The 20,554-nt window shown below is 37.7% G+C and overlaps 1 protein-coding gene across 3 annotated transcripts in view; it reads right to left on the bottom strand.

Annotated features, from left to right (window-relative positions):
* Window positions 1-20,554, bottom strand: part of Tpp2 (tripeptidyl peptidase 2) — a 63,705-nt gene that overhangs the window by 19,010 nt on the left and 24,141 nt on the right. For all 3 annotated transcript variants that reach the window (XR_001229389.2, XM_005366399.3, XM_005366400.3), the window contains exons 8-23: window positions 19,866-19,942; window positions 16,621-16,748; window positions 15,675-15,774; window positions 12,927-13,075; window positions 11,449-11,564; window positions 10,862-11,030; window positions 10,308-10,465; window positions 9,791-9,867; window positions 7,538-7,644; window positions 5,476-5,630; window positions 3,983-4,099; window positions 3,673-3,773; window positions 2,962-3,058; window positions 1,865-2,002; window positions 327-571; window positions 33-111 (exon numbers count right to left, since the gene is read on the bottom strand). Coding sequence is in view for 2 of the 3 variants with exons in the window: in XM_005366399.3 (XP_005366456.1) it covers window positions 33-111; window positions 327-571; window positions 1,865-2,002; window positions 2,962-3,058; window positions 3,673-3,773; window positions 3,983-4,099; window positions 5,476-5,630; window positions 7,538-7,644; window positions 9,791-9,867; window positions 10,308-10,465; window positions 10,862-11,030; window positions 11,449-11,564; window positions 12,927-13,075; window positions 15,675-15,774; window positions 16,621-16,748; window positions 19,866-19,942 (2,013 nt within the window). In the remaining variant the exon portion in view is untranslated. The remainder of the gene's footprint in view (window positions 1-32; window positions 112-326; window positions 572-1,864; window positions 2,003-2,961; window positions 3,059-3,672; window positions 3,774-3,982; window positions 4,100-5,475; window positions 5,631-7,537; window positions 7,645-9,790; window positions 9,868-10,307; window positions 10,466-10,861; window positions 11,031-11,448; window positions 11,565-12,926; window positions 13,076-15,674; window positions 15,775-16,620; window positions 16,749-19,865; window positions 19,943-20,554) is intronic.

The raw sequence follows: 20,554 nt of genomic DNA, 5'->3' as shown, positions 1-20,554 counted from the left end.
CAGGTACTTTCAGTTAGGACACTAGTACTTACAGCTTTCTTCCCAAGCTCAGTCTTTGACAGTGTCAAGGAGCCTGCAAGGTAGCATCCGGGTCCTGCCCCCTTAGGTATTCTAATGAGAAAATTAAAAAGGGAAAAAAGCAACAAAAGAAAAAGTTTCACAAAAATACTTAGAGGAAAACCATCAAAATAATTCCATACTGAAATAGTTCCCATGTACAAATTTTCAAAAATAAAACTGAAAAATCACTTCAGACTAAAACGCCAGTAAACTATAAATTTAGACTAACATGAACCACAACGTCACTCATCAACGTCATCACTTACTTATCATCAGGTAAGGAAGTAACAAAGAATGGCTGGTTATATTTGGGTGGTAACGTCAAACTGCTTGATTTCTTCTTTCCTAGAAGTGCAAGGCTATGATTTTCATGAATATCTAAGCTCAAAGTATTAGACAACCTATGAGAAACAATAAACGGAAGATCTTTAAGACGATCCAAATCACTGATTTGCTCATGACGAATCTGTAGTCGAATTGTATAATCTCCTTTCTCCAGTTTCAAAGAATACTAAAAAAGAAAATATTTGGAAAAAGTAAGTTTAGTTTAATAAAATGGCGATAAAAGGATAAAAGAGACATTTCCATTTACAGAATGTGCACAAGGTACAAGAGATTATCTATACAAAAATGTCTAGGTGCTAGCGAGCCCGCAGGATCAGGGATATCAAGAGGCTTGCCCAGAGTCACACAGAGTAAAGAATGAAGGAGCTCAGGCAAGGTCTGACCCCAGTGTTCTCATTCTTTCCACCACAGGAAAGCCACACCCTCACATAACCAATATTTATACACGACTAAGAAAAGCAATATTTTTGTTCATGGGTCATCAGAAACACAAATTGTCAAAAGTGAAATTGAGTTTCTGCAGATATTCTAAAATATACATTCATGTATATGCAAACTTTGAATTTTAACCGTGAAGTGTCACATCTCTTTATGACAAGCAGGGGAAACAGAAAGCCAATAGAAATTAAGGAATAGAAAGCTACATTCGGCCAAGCTAACATGGTCACGGAATAGGGATGCTGTACTCTGCAGAAGCAGTGTCTTCTGAGAAGACAGGAGAGGTAACTCAAGTATGCCTTGCAACATTCCATTCTATAGTGATGAGACCGCTGTTGACGGGGAAAACTGGGATAACTCCTTAAATGACCAAATGCAACAGCTTCCATTAATTATTTTCACTATTCAGCAAAAAAAAATCACGAGCATTTCAGGAAAAATATCCCATTTCTTCAAATACACTGAGTTAGAGACAAAATTTCCAAGTAGTCACATGCCAGGAGATTCTGTTTCCATTCAGTGGCTGTGGAAAGCACAGTGCCTGGCATGCAGTTCAATGCTCAGTACAGTTTCAGAGCTGATGGCAATAATACACTGAAACCATCAGGTCAATGCCTTAGTAACCCCAGAGTTCCACTCAGACCTGGGACCACTTTACAGTCTCACACTCCTCATTCACGATCTCTCTTTAAATAGGCAGAAGCCGTGGGTAGGAGGGAGAAGTACAACAAAGAGCTATATTGGGACGACAGGTCTAATCTCATGACAGAGTGCATGCTGAGCTTGTGCTGGCTGCAGTCCCTCCTCCTCCACTAAAAATACTCTGTTGGCAGTGTTTGTAAGCAACATCCTCTAGCGTATGGCAGAAGAGTTGTGAAGCTGGTCCCTTAATGACTACCAGAGCAAAAGAGATTTCTGTAGGTATAAAAAGATTGAGTGCAAATTATATTTTTAAAAACTTTTCAAGTGTTTTAACTTAACAAGAAATTTGGGATTTATTAATTCTTTTTACAACTTATACCTGATGTGGATAGGCATCGCCTGAGCCCATTTGTCTTTTGTTCTGGTCAAAAATAATCCAGAGTTGGCTGTCAAATTCTGACTCATATAACAATTCACAAAGAAGTGGACAACTAGGTGTTACTTCTCCACTCTTAGGCTATTAAGAAAAAAAGAACAATTACTTGTCATGGTTTATATATAATTTATAATACCATTATACTGTTTCATTAAAAAGTATTCAAAATACATTCTTATAAAAGTACAGGATAGCTACTATCTTGGCATTAAAGAAATTAACTTGTAAACTTTAAAAAATACAAACCTAGTGCTCTTCCTACACACACATACACACACACACACACACTCATTCCTAACAAATATATATATAGTTCCAACATATATACTCTAATCTCTTTATAAAATTCGAATCTAACCATAACCCTAACCTACCACTCTGTAGCATGAAAACTACATTTATATAATGTTTCAACAAAGTAAAATAAAATGAACTGAAATCTCATTCACTGTAGAAATCCCCTGGATCCAACATTGACAATGGTCTCAATTATGTTCACTACTGATTCTTCACAGAGGGCACTCAGGCCAGGTGTCATCCATGGAGCATTGTTGTAGTCAGGATATACAGTATCTCCCATATATGCTCAATGTTTGGTACCCAGTTGGGGATGCTCTGTTGTAGATGGTTGAAATTCTAGGAGGTAAAGCCTCGCTGGACAAAGTTGGGTGGCAACAGGCATGCCCTAATTTTTAGTTTCTGGTCCCCTCCTCTCCGCTTCCTGTCCTCTGTGAGTCGAGCAGCCTCCGTAAAATGTTCCTGATGCCCTTGTGTATTACCTGACTACAGGCCCAGAAACAAAGAGGCCAAGGGAGCACAGGCTAAACCCTCTCAAACAGTGTGGCAGAGTAACAACTCCTTCCTTTATGCATTTTTATTCCTGCTGTTTGTCATACTGACCAAAAAAAAAAAACCCCAATAAATTATTAAAAAACAAAAACCCTAAGACTCAAAGACAGGAGAGGTCTTTCCATCTGTGATCTCCTAGACTATAAAATCAAAGTTTCCTGTACAGGTGTATTTTACTAGAAAACACTTACCTGATGAAAGGTATATGTCAGAACCATCTCATAAAGTTGGCGATTATTTGGCAAAACATCTCTTGATCCTAAAGGTCTGGTTTTTGCAATTACTGGGCTGTAATAAGGCAACTGCATCACTGAATTAATTCAAGACTTCATTTAGCAATACAGAGAAGCAGTTAATTAGGCCAGCTGAGAAGATTACTCTTGAAACTGCCTTTTTTAGTAAACCATATTTTAATTATTAATATGTACTCCAGATTGACTAAATCGCTGCAATATTACAAAAATTTATCATTAAAACCATTCAAAAACGTTACAAAAACCCAGCACTCGGGTGATGACTACCAACAACAGTGAAAGAACAGCTCCGATCCAGACACTCCCCACCACCCTCTCCATGGGCCACGTCATATGCCAAGACGTGTTAGGGTCTCCCTAACTTCTCCAGGTTAGCCTGGGACTTACTGCTCTCCTGTCTCAGTCTCAACTGATCATTTATGTCAAAAATGGTGGTCAACATATAGTGACAGCAGCGCTGATAGATCAGTGAGGCTACAAAGCAATTCCAAGAGGATTCCTAAGCTGCAAAATCAAACTGGATTTTTTTTTTATCTCTAGCAGCACATAGATAAAAAATTAGAAAGAAAACAAACAAAACAGCCCAAAAACCTCACATTGTTCCCATTAACATTCAGCTTTTGTAACTCTTAAAACAGTGATAGATACCGCAGTGTTTGGACCCAGCTCTTCAAAGTAATGCAAGGAGCCAGATCTTCATACTTTAAGGAGGACTGAACATCGAAACGATTGATTCCTTCAGATGCATGCTATAAAAGATATTTAAAAATTAATCTTTCAAACGTTAAGACAATACTTTGACTCTAAAATAAGTTTATGTAGCGCAAATATTTAAATATTCATGGACGAATATATATAAATTTATTTGATTTTTGATTAGTTCCCCATTAAGGTTTACACCTACCACAGAAATTATTTTTCATAACACAAATTACACTAAAAATGTTATAATACTTACAATGTTTAACTGTGGCGCAGTACACACTATTCCATGGAATGATATGGTATAGTCAATATTGACATCACTAAGACTTGCCCACCAACGAGCAATACAAAATTCAATTGCTTTTCCACCCTGCAAATGAAAACAAGAATGTTAAAGAATAAATCTGTTTTCTAATTCTTCATTCCACCAAATATTACCTGTTTCAAAACAAAATTTTTATTTGCAGCAAGAAAACTAAAGATTTTATCATTTATGCTAGGCATTCAACAAATTATAATTGCACGGGTGAGTATTGATAAGGCATTTAAATAGTTATTAATAATTCAACACTTTTTAAATCATTATTAGTTAAAAAAAACCTAGGACCAATTTAAAGATATTTACATTAATGATGAGAAAGACTATTTATATAAAATTTATAAAGCATACTCAATAGGCATGAATGAATATTGTTTTCACAGCCACCTGGCAACTGAAGTAGCAAGTTATAGTCACATCCTTCTCTTATGAAAAAAATTGAAAAGTGTATTCTAGCACTGCTGTACTAGTACATTTAAAGATACGAATAAATGCTAACACTGCCCCACAGAAACGTAACAGAGACAGGAGAGAGCAGGAAGAGAAAACCCAGACGAGCAAGTAGAGCAAACACAGCAGCACATTTCCCTACCTACCATGAAGGAAGACCAGTCCTTCCTAATATGGGGAAAACAGACCTGACAACCGTTTCATCTGGAAATCAAACCACTTCAGAGACACAACAGGAGGACATTAGTAAGATCACTGTAGAAAAGGCTCACATGAGGAAACAATCTGCAGGCAGCACTATGTGCTAACAATGCAAAATGAAGGTCCAGATACAAAGAAGCCCATGACTACTTTTCTCTGAAGTATCTGAGTCAAAGAGACAGGAATATTGGTTGGGGTACAGCTCAGTTATAGAGCACTTGCCTGAGACGCACAGACCTGGGTTCCTTCACAGAACTTTAAGAGGAGAGAGTAGAGAAGTAAAATTCACTTTTGAAATACAGCTTACATTTTATTTATTGGCATAGATTTACACTATGTAAATCAGGCTGGTCTGGAACATTCAGTGATCTCCTTACCTCTGCCTCCCAAATCCTAGGGTTTACTGTTAAGCACCATGATAACTGCCTTGGTTTTCAGTACTCTTTTCTTTAAGGTTGTTTATTTTATGTATATGAGTGTTGCACTTGCATGAGGTGCTTGCCCAGTGTGAGGTGGTCAGACAGGGAACTGCCATGACATGTGGGTGTTGTGAACTGAAGCAAAGTACTCTACAAGAGCAGCAAGAACTCTTAACCCCCAAGCCATTTCTCCAGCCCTGGTTTCCAGTATTCTTCATTAAACTACCTTTCATCCTACCTCATCTGTGAGGTATGAACAAAATATGAATCTCTTACATACTCTAGGCACAAACTACAAAGTCTTAGCCCATGTCAAAAGAGAAGGGAGTGCTCTGAATCTGAACCTGTCAAACTTACCAGGACAGGAAAGGCTTCAATCAGTGTTCCTTTTTCTGGAAGGGAACAAAACTTATAAAATTCATGACTTCGATATGCTCTCTGCTTCACAAGCTGTACTGCATGAAGAACAAACTTTGCTGATACCTCAGAAGAACATGAACACACTGTAACTTCTAAAATGAAGAAAGAAAGAAAGAAAGAAAGAAAGAAAGAAAGAAAGAAAGAAAGAAAGAAAGAAAGAAAGAAAGTAAATTTTAAACTGGTTAAGAATTAAAATGATCACAAAATGTTTTTTTAATAACTTTTACTTTTTAGGGAATAATACAACTAGAACGATATTTTCTTTATTACTTATAGACATATTCTTATTTGATATATGTAGGTTTTGTGCGCATGCACATTATTCTGCACATCATGTGCATGTCTGGTGCCTGCGGAGGCCTGAAGTCACAGCTACGCTGGAACTGGAACTACAATCGGTTGGAAGCCTCCATGTGGGTTCTGGGAATCAAACCCAGGTCTCTCTGGAAGAGCAGCAAGTGCTCTTAACCATACTTCTCTCCAGCCCCTAAAATGGTATTTTCAAATGAAAGCTGCAAGCTTCTTCAAGAAGAGTATGTGTATACATGATAATCTCTAAGAAATAAACTATCATTAAGTGAACAGCAATCCAAACTTCAGACACTAGGAAAAAACAAAGTTACTTCTGGATCTACACACAATTATCCTAACCAGAGCCTTTAAAATCTCTCTTTTCTCTTATTTTAGTCAGAAACCAAACTAATTCCCAATAAACGGATTATAATTTTATTTTATTTATTTATTTATTTAATTTGCTTTTTTAATTTGCTTTTTTGAGACAGGGTCTCTATTTATTTATTTATTTATTTATTTATTTATTTATTTATTTATTTAATTTGCTTTTTCGAGACAGGGTTTCTCTGTGGTTTTGGAGCCTGTCCTAGAACTAGCTCTTGTAGACCAGGCTGGTCTCGAACAGATTATAATTTTAGCAATTCCTATTTACCATGTCTAAATTCTCTTCCTATTCTTTTCCTCTTATATGTATTCCTAAGTTTCTCCAAAGTATCATAATCAGAACCTCAACTGCTTAGCTTTACTGTACTGCAAGGCTAGAGGTAAGCCAAAATCAGGAGGAAGATTATTTAAAGAACACTTGTTCTGATCCAGGGTACTGAAGCAAGGATCGGTTCGTTTTATTTCTTACAGACAAGGGGGCACAGAGGGGAAATCAATCCATTGCTCTGAGTACATATATGGCATTCTGACAATATTTTGAACGATCTGAAATAGAAACCACCAGAACATTTGTAATCTAACACTGTGAAATGATGTGGAAACATGCTCATTCTATATCATTCAATAATGTTTTATAATAATAACCTCCACCCAACCCTGGAATGTTTTCAATACCAACTAAATAAATCCTAAGGGAATTATATTTACTGATTTATCACTAAACAAGGTTTTTTTCTTCTTTTTAATTAAAGAAAACAGACTCAGTAAACTGCAAAGGCTGGGCAAAAAACAAGAGTAATTTCTGTGGGTAAGGTTTTTCATTCTTTACTATTTCATTCAGTACTATTACTGAATTTTATTAAAGCCTTGAGCTATACAACCCCAAGGGGCCTTATGTAAATACTGCAGTACTAAGCCATGCCACAACTTGGTCTTAAAATAGCCCACAATGACAACTCACAATAACAGCCCCAAAAAGCTTTCTGTCACTGAGTGCACCAAACTCTCAAGAGTACAAAGGCTGACCCAACATAGAGGAAGCACTCTATAACCATCTATTCTTATAGATAGATCAGTAAAGATATTTCACGCTAATGCTTTCTCAATAAGTCAGTCACAGTTTAGACAAGGTATTCTATAGGAGAAAAGGCAAACAGTCTTCCTCTAAGGGCCTAGCATAGACACAGAATACAAAAAGGTAACAGTTGGGAATAACTCCTGAGAACCCTTACAAGGAAATCAACACAGCAATAGTGATTACCAGTGTGTAAATTCTCAAAAACATTAACAAAATAAAAGGTCACAGTCACATTTTACTTACCAGCCCAGGTTGCACCCTCAGGAACCTCAACAAAATGTCTTCGAATCTGGCCAGGTTTAAAATGTACATCTGTAAAGGCTAGATCATAATGTGATGACTCATTTACTCTGAAAATTAAAAATATATATATATATTAAACATGATACTCTAACAGTAAAGCTACATGTAAACAATAAAGTCATTGGCACTCTAGATGTTGCTAACATATGCAAGAGTACAGTTCGCTAGAAGTAAACCCTGGATTGAGCTTGCAATAAGTTGGTGATAAACAGTTAAGCACAATACTACTTCATCACGTACACAGCAGCACACAGATGAGTCTACTAACCTACTTTTATACCGTCAACAAAAACAGTAAAATGCTTAGGCTCTCACCTGTTTTTTTAAAGGAAGTTTACAAAACTCACAGGATTTTGTCATTACCTGATACTCAACTAGTGATTTCTAAATATTAAAATCAAATTATATTAGTGTCAGTAATAGTCTCACAGATGTACAGGTGAAACAGATAGTAAACTAAGCCCCTGCTTATGTTTCAAAATGCTCCAAAGACAAACTATTTTCATAAGAAATCAAAGAAACCTAAGCATCAAATGTGTAACTATATATACTAGAAATAGAATACATCTGCAGTCACATTGTCCTCAATTTTACCAAGAAGAAATGAGTACCTACTATGTACGAGGCACTGTGATGTGTAGCTAGAAATACGTCAATGAGTAAAACATGACCCTCTGATCTATAAAAACTGATGGGGAGAGAAAAACCATTTAATACAGCAAGCTTCAGAAAGGAATTGTTAGGGGAAAATAGAAAAGGATTTAGACCCTAAAAGTGAACCTGGGGAAACTTCCTCAACTGCATATTATTGAAAGTCTTTTCTAAAGTCCCACTGAATGTTTACAAAATATATAATTGAGAATTTAACTAAGATACAATTTTCCCATGTTTTAAATTTAATCTCTTCAATTTTATGCTACAGACCTCACTGGCTGAGGCCTATTCCATGATTGACTCAAACAACCCCAAACAGTACTAAATTTAGAATGTGTAAAACAGTTTATATCCAGAGGACTCACAATCAAACAATGTAAATTAAATTTTAAAACCTTGGAACACATCAGCCAAAGACTGTCCAGGAGCTGGTAAAAGGTGTTAATGAGCATAGAGAAGGAACTCCCTTCATCTAGGATGCCCAGACACAGTCTGCTTATTTAACAGACAGGAAAATGAGGCAAAGGAACCAATAGTACAAATGCATAAAAACGGAGGAAACCAGGTCGGGGAGCTGGCTAAAGATGTGCAATTTGGTAGAGTCAGTGACAGGAAGCTGTCTGGGACTATAATTGTAAGTTGTGTAATATTGTGGGCTTTTTAAGGAACCTAAACCTGATCCTTAAATCCTTAAGGAGTGGGTGCCCTTGCTGTGCTTGAAGCATGAAGGAACATTATCAAGCTGAATTCCATGATTCCAAGAAGGATAAAAGAATAATTCTGGAAACAGAAGATTGTTGTGGGATACTTGCACACTGTATTAAGTTGTATTTGCTGTGATTGGTGTGATAGAAAGCTGAAGAGCCAATAGCTACGCAGGGAGTATAGGCAGGATTTCCAGGGAGAGAAGGAAGAGGAGAAGCTGCGTGCACAGGAGACACGAGGGTAGGAAACAGAAGGTGTAAGATGGAAGAGAAGTAATGCCACATGACAGAAAGTACATTAATATATAAATGGGTTAATTTAAGTTATAAGAGTTAGTTAGGAACAAGCCTAAGGTAAGACCAAGCTTTTTCATAATTAATTACAAGTCTCCATGTCATTATTTGAGAGCTTGCTGGTAGAACAAAGAAAGACTCATTATATAGAAAGTAACTAGAAAAATCATAAGAGCATAATCAGACACAGGACAGTAAAGCCACATGGAGTGGAAGAAAATGAAGAATCACTACTGAGTAATAAAACAACAGGCGAAATGAAGGCAGACTCAGCTGGGCAATATGGAGTCACTGGTACACCGTCTGGATAAAAACATTTCAGTGAAGTGTGAGCAGATGCCAACGCTCTCAACTACTCATAATTAATACAAACAGCAAAGCTAACTACATGCCATCTAGAAAGGAGCACAACCCAGTTACCTGCTTCTGTCTTATAATCTTTCTAGTATTAGCTTCTGGGCTAATAATCCTCCAAAGTCTACACTGTATCACATATGGGCACTAACAATGTAAATGTAACAGTAAGTTAAACATTACTTACTTTGCTGCTATAACTGCAGTGATTGGAACTCTGAATAGAGGACCTGCATTAGGGGATGCTATGTCATAGCCACATACCTTTAAGAAAGAACACAAAGTTTCAGCATCCATGAACAAAGTTGCAAAAAAAGTAAGTAAAAGGTATAATGCAAGCATAGAATAATCTAATCTTAAAATATAACACAAAGTCCAAATACATAAGCAAACCAAGATTGAAATTAATGGGCAATATGGCATCAATTTTTTTTAAAATGCATTTTAATTACTATCTACTACAAAACAAAACTACTATTATAAATACTTTGGAAGCAGAAAGATGTTATAATTTACTTACAAATACCATGTTTAAAAATGTTTTGTCTAAACAGTAAAGCTAACTACAGTACAGGTTTAGCTATGCTTAACAAAGTAGAGAGGCCTGGTCAAAAAGGCTTTGCTATCTATGTCTTCCCCAGCCTTCTTCACAGAAGGATGCAACATTAACTCCTTAAATGGACAAAGAAAAGATGACAATATACCTCTGTATAATGCAAGCCTTCTCTTAAGCCCCTGGGGTCCACGCGTATGTTTATGTGCCGACACTGGTTCATGAGCTCCAGATGGCTAGGGCACTGGACCCAAGACGAATTTGAAGTTAGAGCTAAATGAAGCTGGAGGGATATTTTCTCAGAGTTTTCTGGAATAAAAAATAAAATAAAATAAACATTTCCCCCTGTTCCTAGGAACCATTTTAAAAGTTCTATGTTCTACCAAGAAAGTTTAGCAATTTAGTTTGGTCAGCTGGATTGCATTAGACATGACATCCAAATTACAACTTAAATAAAAGCACAGCATCTTCCTTATATTTTAGTATCCTTCCACGATTCATATGCGTTTTCACCCAACACTGCTAACCCTTAAAACAGGAGATTAGTGGATGTTTCATATTGCTGCACGCAGAGAAGAGCGTCTGAGTAAAATAAGCTGCCATGCATGCAATGGCAGCTTTAACTATACACCGTAGAGCTGCAGTGTCTCTGCTACCCTAGTCACAAATATGAATGCTTCTGCTTACTGCTAGCCTACTACTTACCTGTGTTCTCTGGAAATACAGGCTCAATGCCAACACCATGATCTGAAGGAGCAGCCACCTGAACAGGATCTCGGAGGTAGATGCCACGGTTATTTCCAACTGTAACTGTAAAACCTAATCTGTTAGCAAATGATGTATTCTGAATGAGGTAGTCATAGGCTTTGTCAACCTAAAAAAGAATAAATGGTCAAAGAAAAATATTTTATTACAAATTAAGAATCAATTTAATTAGCAGCAAAGCTAATTTCTATATTCAGTTCTCTAAACTAATCTCCACAGCTAAGATGCTTTTAAAAAAATACCATTCTAATCACGACTTGACGACTTTCCACTGTAGTCTGCATTTACAGTTGTTCTCACGTGACCCAAGGCCACTCACTAACTTCTGCTGACCAATCTCTACATGCCCTCATGTTTCTTTAGTTCAGTGCAGCTACTCTCTCTTGCCTACTAAGTCTCTTTGTGCCCTCTGTCTGGTTCTACAATGGCCAGCTCCATAGTTTAGACAGGCTAAATTAGCACCGTAGAGCAATCGATACAGCATTATCTTGATGGTTTATCGTTACTTTTTACACAGACAACAATACCTGAATAATTCCATGTCCTTGGGCAAATACTTCTATATTTTCAGCTTTTACTGCAGTATTTTCTAGAGCTCTTCTGACTGAGTGAACAGTATAGTCAACATTATTTGCTTTCAGACCTAAAATTAAAAAACAAAACTAAGAAATTAATGTTAATGAACTCACTAGGTGAAACCCCCCCTTCACCGAGATAACATGTACCCTCTTCTGCTAAATCTTTTTTTAACATTCACTTCTGAATGTTTTCTTAAAAATTAACAAAACAGTTGATTTAAATTGCTTGTGTCACACAAATACTTAGAGAAAAATTCGTTGCATGCCACTCTGCAGTCATGTCAATGCAGGCTATGTAGAGATGGCATGAATGCACCAAACAGACATGTTAGATAGATGCATTCAACGGCACTTTCTTTAAAATACTGTACATTCAGCACTATGGTTGGGAAAGAAATTTTCAACCAGATTATACTTTATGATTAGCAGTGGAACTTAAGCAAACCACATCAAAAACACCAACAGGTCTCACTACAGCTCAGAATCTTTAATGACTAGGTACCAGACGATTACAGTGTATAGTCAGATTTTGAACATAGAAGGCTATGGTCAACAATCTGCCAGCCTATTACTCATTGTTAAAGGAGAAATACTATATACTATGTTTGTCCTCTCAGAACTCATCAAATATGTTATCCATAAAATATTGCAATATGCAAACAAAACAAGCAGGTAGTCTATGATGCAAACTAAGGAAGCTATAATTGTGTCCATGAGAATCCAGAAGAACGGTAGGTGAGTCTTGTAGAACACATGAGTTTTCAGATCCAAACCATGGTATAAAGGATTTGCAGGTAGAGAGAGCTGGATATTCAGAGAGAAGACATGCAGTCTTGAACTATCTGGTGAGTTTGAAGGATGAGAAATGAGTAGAGACCAGGATCTGTCCTAGCTTTGACTCACGCTGGCAGGTGATGTAGCACTGACTGGGGCATGGAGGCAGACGATTTCTCCCCAGTGCGGCTTTCGGTATCAGGGAGAGGGGGGAGTTATAAGAGACAGAGGCGGGTGGAAGGTAAGACTTGAAAAGAGGGACACTTTGAGGCAGTGGCTTGGTGATGCCCTATTTAATACTGAATAACATTCTTCAGCTGATAGAGTCGAATAAACATTTTGAATTTGTTTACAGTCTACCTTTTGCAATTAGCTCCATATCAGCAAAGTCACTTTTGATATTCTACGGACAGATTTAGCCCCAGAACTAAGCTATAATTTGATAATCATCAATCACAGTTGATATATTATATTTTCTGGATGAATGAATAATAAATAATAAACTCAAAGGACTATTATTCTTCCTTGTACCATTTTCTTCCTTATACCTTATTTTGTGTTCTGGACATCAACAATTCTATCCATACTCTCACCAAAGAACTGCAGAAAACATAGTATACAATAAAGAAGAGAGTAGTAAATAATTCTCTTACCTGAAAGTACCAGGGCAATGCCCCCGCAGGCATTGGGGGAAGACATTGATGTCCCGTTCATTAGCTGAGTCCCCCTCAATGTCCAGTTAGGCACAGAAGCAATGGCACCTCCTGGTGCACTGATGCTCACACCAAGGGCCCCATCAGCACTAAAAAGAAAGCAGAGAGGTTTATGTATAGTCAGGATAGATGGATATGCACAATATTTAAAGTCATAATTACAGTCCAAAATTATACGATATTTGCAGTCATTCCAAAAAGGAAAAAAAAAAAAGAAAGAAAAGACAAAGATATTATTATGGGGTAGCAGTGGGAGGAAAATGACCAAACACAGCTCATTTCTCACTACACACTTTTTCCTTTAAGTGAAATTTCTGTGTGTATGTATCTGTTTATGTGAGAAAGTCAAATGTGCCAGCTATTTGAGAGCTCTAACTCCATCATGAGGGTATTTCTTTTACCTCTATCACCTTGTCCAACAGAAACATAACATGAGCCTTATATGTAATTTAAAATTTTTTAAGAAAGAAAGGGAGGGACAGGGAGAAAGAGAGAAAAGAAAGATGAGAGAGGGGAGAGAGAGAGGGAGGGAGTAAGAGAGGGAGAGGGAGAGGGAGAGAGAGGATACAGGAGGCATGCTGGTGTCATGGCATGCCTGTGTATGCCATGTGTGTCAACATACTGGATGATGCTCTCTCCCAAATGTGGGGCCTAGAGATTTAACTCCAGTGTGTTCGTAAACACTTCTGACCACTTATCCTACTAGCTGTAAGACCACAGTAACACCGAGCACAGCTCTATGCCCTGTCTCAAATAAAGATATACCTATTTTGTCTTTATGGTACCTTTCATTGAATATGTCTATATGAATAATGTTTAACTTTTCCACAATGAACAATAAATTTTCCTACAGTAATCTTTGAAGTCTCCAGGAAGAAGATGGAGAACCACAACAATGATTCCACCTGGCTGGTATGATGCCATTGTGATGATAGCTGCTCCTGGCAGCACCGATCTATTGGACACCAGAGATACTTCATTTGGAGCTTCTTTTCTTCTTGGTAAAACTGCCTTTAGGCAAAGAACTGCCCCTGCCTTGACTACTGACAAAATGTATGGTGTCCAAGCTGGACAAGCAGGATACAAGCAAAAAGACTGCCAAAGCTTGCCAGACAGGGTCAGACAGGTTTTCAAATTTTCCTGCCTCTGAAAATGGTCTGTCAGATACTCTCGACCTTAGCCAAAGTTGGTTTCCCCAACACTGCAAATGACTGTGGGTAATTGCACAGGTTATCTCTGTCATTTCTTGCACCTTTTAGAAGTTGCCCGATTGCACTTCCTATTTACTCAGGTTATATTATTTCCCTTCTCATGTCTTTAATGGGGTTGAAGACTAGAGAGTCATAGTTACTTTCCTCTCATGACTTAGCCAAGCCATTTTTAATATAAGACTTCTTAGAATAGGATAATTATTGAAACATTTAGCATATGTTTCCTATTTGATGTTGTTCATGCTAGTTGTAATTCTAAATTTTATGTATGTTTTGCCTCATCTTTTCCAAAAACAATACTTGATATTTGATCTTACTGTATAAGTTTTTTTTTTAATTAGGCTAGAACTCTCTTATTTAGACAAAAAGGGGAGGTGTTGTGGGAAATCCTTCAGCCAATAGCCTTTAAGATATTGAACCACTTTGGACATCATGTCAGGTACTATAAGAGCAGACAAAGTGCGTGACTGGCTCTGCTGCTGGATTTGGTTCCAGTTCCCAGTGCACGCAGTGGTCTGCGGATTGCTACCCTGTGAGTTTGTCCCTAGATAAATATACGTTTGTTATATTCCATTCCAGGCTATTGTAGAACTCTTTGGTACAACTGCACAGCGGTTGTTGGATCTCCTACTATGATTCTTCCCCTAAGTGAGTGATTTTTTTTTTTAACTCCTGGCTAAGAATTATAGGGTGATTTGATTTATGTTCCACAGAAAGCAGACACACTGTACCTATCTTAACTGGAGAGATGGGTTGGGGGCAGCACTTTCAGAGCCTATCTGAAATATGACTAGACTAAGTGTCAATTAATGTGTAAAAACATTAATGTTACATTACCGAGAGACAGACAACAGTGTCTGATCATATCCTCTCAAGAATAAAAGTACAATCTTCAAAATGTCACCCATCAATTAGATAATGGATGTGAAGATCTGGGGATAATTTCCACATTCTTGTTTATAACATCTGCAGTATCAACCGACAATCACAATAAGCACTAGGTCTTTAACAACTGGAAGAACCTAACTACAAAAAGTTAAAATGTAACTTTTTTTGTTAAGCTAATTTCCCACTATCCTTGTACAGCAGTTAATCATAAAGCACTTCTAAATGTTTAAACTGCTATTCTAAAATTGAGTTTAATGAAGCATCAACAATTTGGAAAACTATTTTCTGTGGTGCATGAGGAGGTCTAGTGGGGGTTGGCCTGAGGGTATGTACGTAGAGGCCTGACTTGATTAACTGATGTGGAAGACCCAGCCTAAAAGATAGATGGTATCAGATTATAACTTCAAAATCAATGTAAGATCTGTTACTGTGATTCTTTACAAAAGTACAGCACGTTTCACCAAAGTTTAAACATCAAACTTGCTGAAAAAAAGGGCTATTACTATTTATTATCTACAACCTCCTCTTCTCCCACTTTATAAAGTTTAATCAAATACATGTATTACTTCCAAGAAATACTTGTACTTACCTTGGGCCTCGAGAAGACCACGTGTACTGATTCGCAGGTAATTTCTCTCTCAGCGAATACTCTGCAACCATCATATCAGGAGAAACATAAGCCCCAACACCTATAGGATAGATTTACCATTAACAAAAGGGAAGACAATTTTTTTACATGTATACTAATTTTTTACCAGTATAATCATTATGCATGTGAGAAAACTGCTTACTATCTATTCTCTCTCTCTCCACCCCCCTCAGACAGAAAGGGAAGAACATTCAATGAAGAAGCAAAGTAAGTTTATATTATAAACTAAGTACTCAGGATACTACTTTTATACATATAAAAAAAACTTCCATGATTATTATGTGCCCTAAAAAAAAACTGCCTAAAAGTGTGCATGTGTTTCTATTACAGCACTTCTCCTAAATCCCTAGATAACACAGTTCCTCAGACTTTCCTAAGAACACATTTAGGGTCTATGTCTCACCCACATTCCACACGACACTTACAGTCCAGTTTAAGTTTACTCAAAACATTATGGCACACGCCTTTAATCCCAGCACTCAGGAGGCAGAGCAGGCGGATCTCTGTGAGTTCGAGACCAGCCTGGTCTACAGAGCTAGTTCCAGGACAGGCTCCAAAAGCTACAGAGAAACTCTGTCAAAAAAAAAAAAAAAAAAAAAAACATTATGAAGGCAACCTGACTTTATAGAAGAAAACATCCTGTCACAGTGTAAAATGACTGAACATCCCTGTGACAGGGTACATATTAAAAAGGCCTCCAGTGTTTTATATGTAGAATACAATACTTGATTACACTGTGACTGTGATTTATAGTTTAATTTATGTATTTCTGGGGGACGGGGTCTCTAGTATCATGGGCTGACATCAGACCTGTCCTTCCTCCTTCAATCTCCTGTTCTGCTTGTATTTAAACAAACATTTTTCTGAAATGGCAAAGCTTACTAACCTATCACACTAGACGTAGTTCCACCTGGACAACCCACTGTAGAAAGACATGGACCATTATTTCCAGCACTCGAAACATAAATTGTATTATGTTTCCAGACTGCTTCATTAATTACTTCACAGATTCTCCTAAAAAAACAAAGAATTCCTTTGAGTAAATACATCTATTCCACATTTAATTTATAACAAAACAAATTATAATGATTCCAAACTGTGTAACTGACAGTAGCTTTAAATGAGGTATCAGATTCACTCAGTTAAATGATTACACATACATTAGCAGGTAGGCTTTTAGTAAGACACAATGCCATTCCAAGTGATATACCCTAGTTGAGTTTCAGTGAATTTGCAAGTTATATTAAATAAAAGAAAAACTTAAGGAAAAGCCTGGTTGGTGGCACGCAGCTTTAATTGCAACCTTTGAGAGGCAGGCAGAGGAGTAGTTTTGTGAACTGAAGGCCATATCTGGTCTACAAAGAGACTCCTAGGCTAGACACCCAAGGCTACATAGTGGAACACTGTCTCAAGAAAAATAAAAGAGTAAGCAAACAAAACCAAATATGGGGAGGGGGGACACCAAAATCCACAATATCAAGAGGGTCTGTGAAGTAGTAGTGTTGAGAGAAAAATAAAAACCAAACAAAATACCAAAGTGACTCCTACATGTATTCTGACCTGAGATTATTTGACTAAAAAAGCCACTTAGTATTTCTAGTGAAAAGTTAAATGGGGGGAGGGACTAGAAGAAAAACCTAAGATATTGAAAGTCAAAGAAATGTAGTCAGAGATTGATAGCAAACAAGAAAGAATGCTTTCCTGAGATGAAGAAAATGGAAATTAAAAAAGGTCTAGTTCGAAAGGGTCCTAAAAATCCATTGTGTAACATCTAACAGGAGATTCAAGTTCAGTTACCAACACACTCATCATTGTGCTCAGACTGACTGTGACTCCAGCTCCAGGGTTCTACTGCCCTCTTCTGAACTGCATGGACACTGGGACACAAGTGACAGACAGACACACACACACACACACACACACACACACACGAAGGGGGAGGAGACAAAGGAGAAAAGTGATGAAAAAGATAATGAGATGACAGAAGGGGCAAGACTGCACCTTAGAAAGAAACGGCTAAAACTGACAGGGAACATATTAAAAGGGCAATAAAACAGTATTTCATAAGAAATCCAATTACCTGGAAGAAATGAGCCATCGGGTCACAGTATAGCCTCTAGATTGTTACAGCTTCCCTTTTGAAGGGACCCTAAATAATCAGGTATCAGATAACTGGCATATATTAATACTTTGGTGATGGGATGGAAATGTTGATCACTAAGGAAATGCTCTAAATATTTCAGCTATATATTAATATAAAGGGAAGGAGCTAAGGTAAACAGGTTAAGGCCAACACGGTACTGCAGTAGAGGAAATGACAGGGATGACAGATGTTGTGTAACAGTTTCCTCTGAGACTGAAATATTTCATCCTGCAGGGAAGCTCCTTAAGCAGGAAAGTAAACAACTCAACACTGGTTCAGCAAGTCCCTGAAACTGAATAGATTCACAAGGCCCCTCCCTGCCAGAGTGAGCAATAAAGCTGAGAGCCCATCTTAGAGGAGAGAAGCTAAGCTGCAATCAAGACTCTCACAAAAGCTAAGTTGCAAAGAAGTCTCTGAGACTACCAGCTGCCTGCAAGAAGCAGAAACCAGCTGAGCTGCCTGGAAGAGGTTTAGACCAGCTGAGGCACCTGGAAAGGACAGGCTCCAACCTGCTGAGCTGCAAGCAGGCTGTGCAGTGTGCTCTAGGTTCCCCGTTGGTGTGGGAAGTCCTTCTATATGTGTGCTGCTTTTATTGGTTAGTGAATAAGGAATCTGCTTTTGGCCAATGGCTTAACAGAATATAACCAGGCTAGAAGAGATATATATAGAGAGAGAACAGGCGGAGTCAGAGAAGCCATGCAGCCATGCCAGGGACAGATGCGCCAGAACCTTGCTGGTAAGCCACAGCCACATGGCCATACACAGATTAATAGAAATGGGTTAACCAAAGATTTAAGAGCTAGCAAGCAATACACTTAATTGAATGGCCAAGTAGTGATTTAAATAATATACTTTCATGTGATTATTTCAGATCTGAGCTGCTGGGAATGAACAAGTGGCCTACGTCAACACCCCACTTAGTGAGAGGTCACCCACGCTGGAGTTGTCTTTGAGTCACTTCTCCTACAAGTAACCTCTCACCCGTAGTCCCCTAAGTAACCCCAATAATGTGGGATTCCCCTCTGTATGCTGTGATTACCATTAATAAATAAAGGAACTGCTTTAGACGTATGGCAGGGCAGAACTTAGCTAGGCGAGGAAAACTAAATGGAATGCTGAGAGAAAGAAGGGCAGAGTCAAGGAAAAGCCACGTAGCCCTGCCAGAGCTGGACGGAATTTTACCCAGAAAGCCACAGCCATGTGGAGATACACAGATGACTAGAAATGGGTTAAATTAAGATATAAGTGTTAACCAATAAGAAGCTAGAGCTAATGGGCCAAGCAGTGTTTTAATTAATACAGTTTCTGAGTGGTTATTTCAGGCCTGAGCAGCCAGGAAACAAACGGCCTCTCATTCAACAGGTCACCAAGCTGGACTTTGGTGGTGTCCGTACTTCGTCTGTTGTGGGATTCCTACCAGGTGCGTAGATGTATGTATTTTATCTCCCGAGGAAAAGTTTTGTCACATCATTACAAGAAAGAAGGGGATGCAGGAGAGAAAGTAGCATGGACGGAGGAGACAGGGAAGCTTAGCAACTGGAGCCAGTATGTGTAACAACAGCAAGCTTGGTGGTTAAGGAACAGCAAGGTCTGTGCACATCCAGGCCCCTGCCAGGTAAGCACCCCTGACAAGTCCCAGAACATCTGTGAATGAGCTATTTTGGTGATGGATGGCCCAATAAATCCAAAGTGGCTGGAAAGGAAAATGTGGAAGCATGGACCAATGCCAGAGAGTTAGGCAGGTTGGGAGTGTCAGAAGCACCATACAGAGGAGCAACCCTGGCTACCCATGCTTGGAATGGTTTGGCAAGGGGCAGTGATTGGACCTGGCATTAAAGACGTGACATGGGAGCGAGAGTCTGACTTACAAAACACAATTACTTGTCCATCATAGGTATAGTTTACTGTAATTGCAATTCCCTTACTTAAACTGCTGGTGCTCTTAATTAGCAGGTTCTATGATATGAGATCTGACAAAGAAGACTTACCCAGAATTTGGCCAATGAGTTGCTTCTCCATAGCTGTAGTTGACAAGATCACACTTATGATTTATTACTTCTATCATCTATTAAACGATTAAGAATCGAGTTTAGGAAGTCATTTGTAGAAACAGATTACCCAGTAAATAAGGTTTATAATCCCAGTGTTTAAACTAATTGCATCCAAATTTATGAGGTATTTCTAGGCATACTGTAATTAAAGTCATAGGTAACAAGAGAAAAGAGTTAATAAAGCATCAATTAAAAGTGAAACTATTCTCTTTGGACTGCAGGAATCATAGAAGGAAATGGGAGAGGCATTGATTCTGAATAGATTTAAAGGCACGTAAGTTGCATGACAAAGTGAATCATACAGAATATTAAATTTACAAAGGGTTTAATTTATTTTTTTTAGAATATTGGAGCAAGCCAAATATTTTTTAAAACCTATCTTGAAAAGTTTGCTAAGAGATTTACAACAAAGAATATAAAATATTTTTTCTACAAAAGGTTTCTTAACCTTTTCTTCATGGTAATTTTTAACTTCAAACTGAATTAATCAGCATTGGTTTGTTTCTATAAACACTGTTCTATACACCAAATTCTGTTATAAATATACTCCTGATAAACCAAGAGTACTTTATAAACATTATGTAGGCTTGCTTATTTATTTATTTATTTATTTATTTATTTATTTA

The sequence above is a fragment of the Microtus ochrogaster genome, unplaced genomic scaffold (assembly GCF_000317375.1).
Source record: "Microtus ochrogaster isolate Prairie Vole_2 unplaced genomic scaffold, MicOch1.0 UNK8, whole genome shotgun sequence".
Lineage (NCBI taxonomy): Eukaryota > Metazoa > Chordata > Mammalia > Rodentia > Cricetidae > Microtus > Microtus ochrogaster.
The sequence above is the reverse complement of the archived record's forward strand: the minus strand, read 5'-3'. Positions and strand labels throughout refer to the sequence as shown.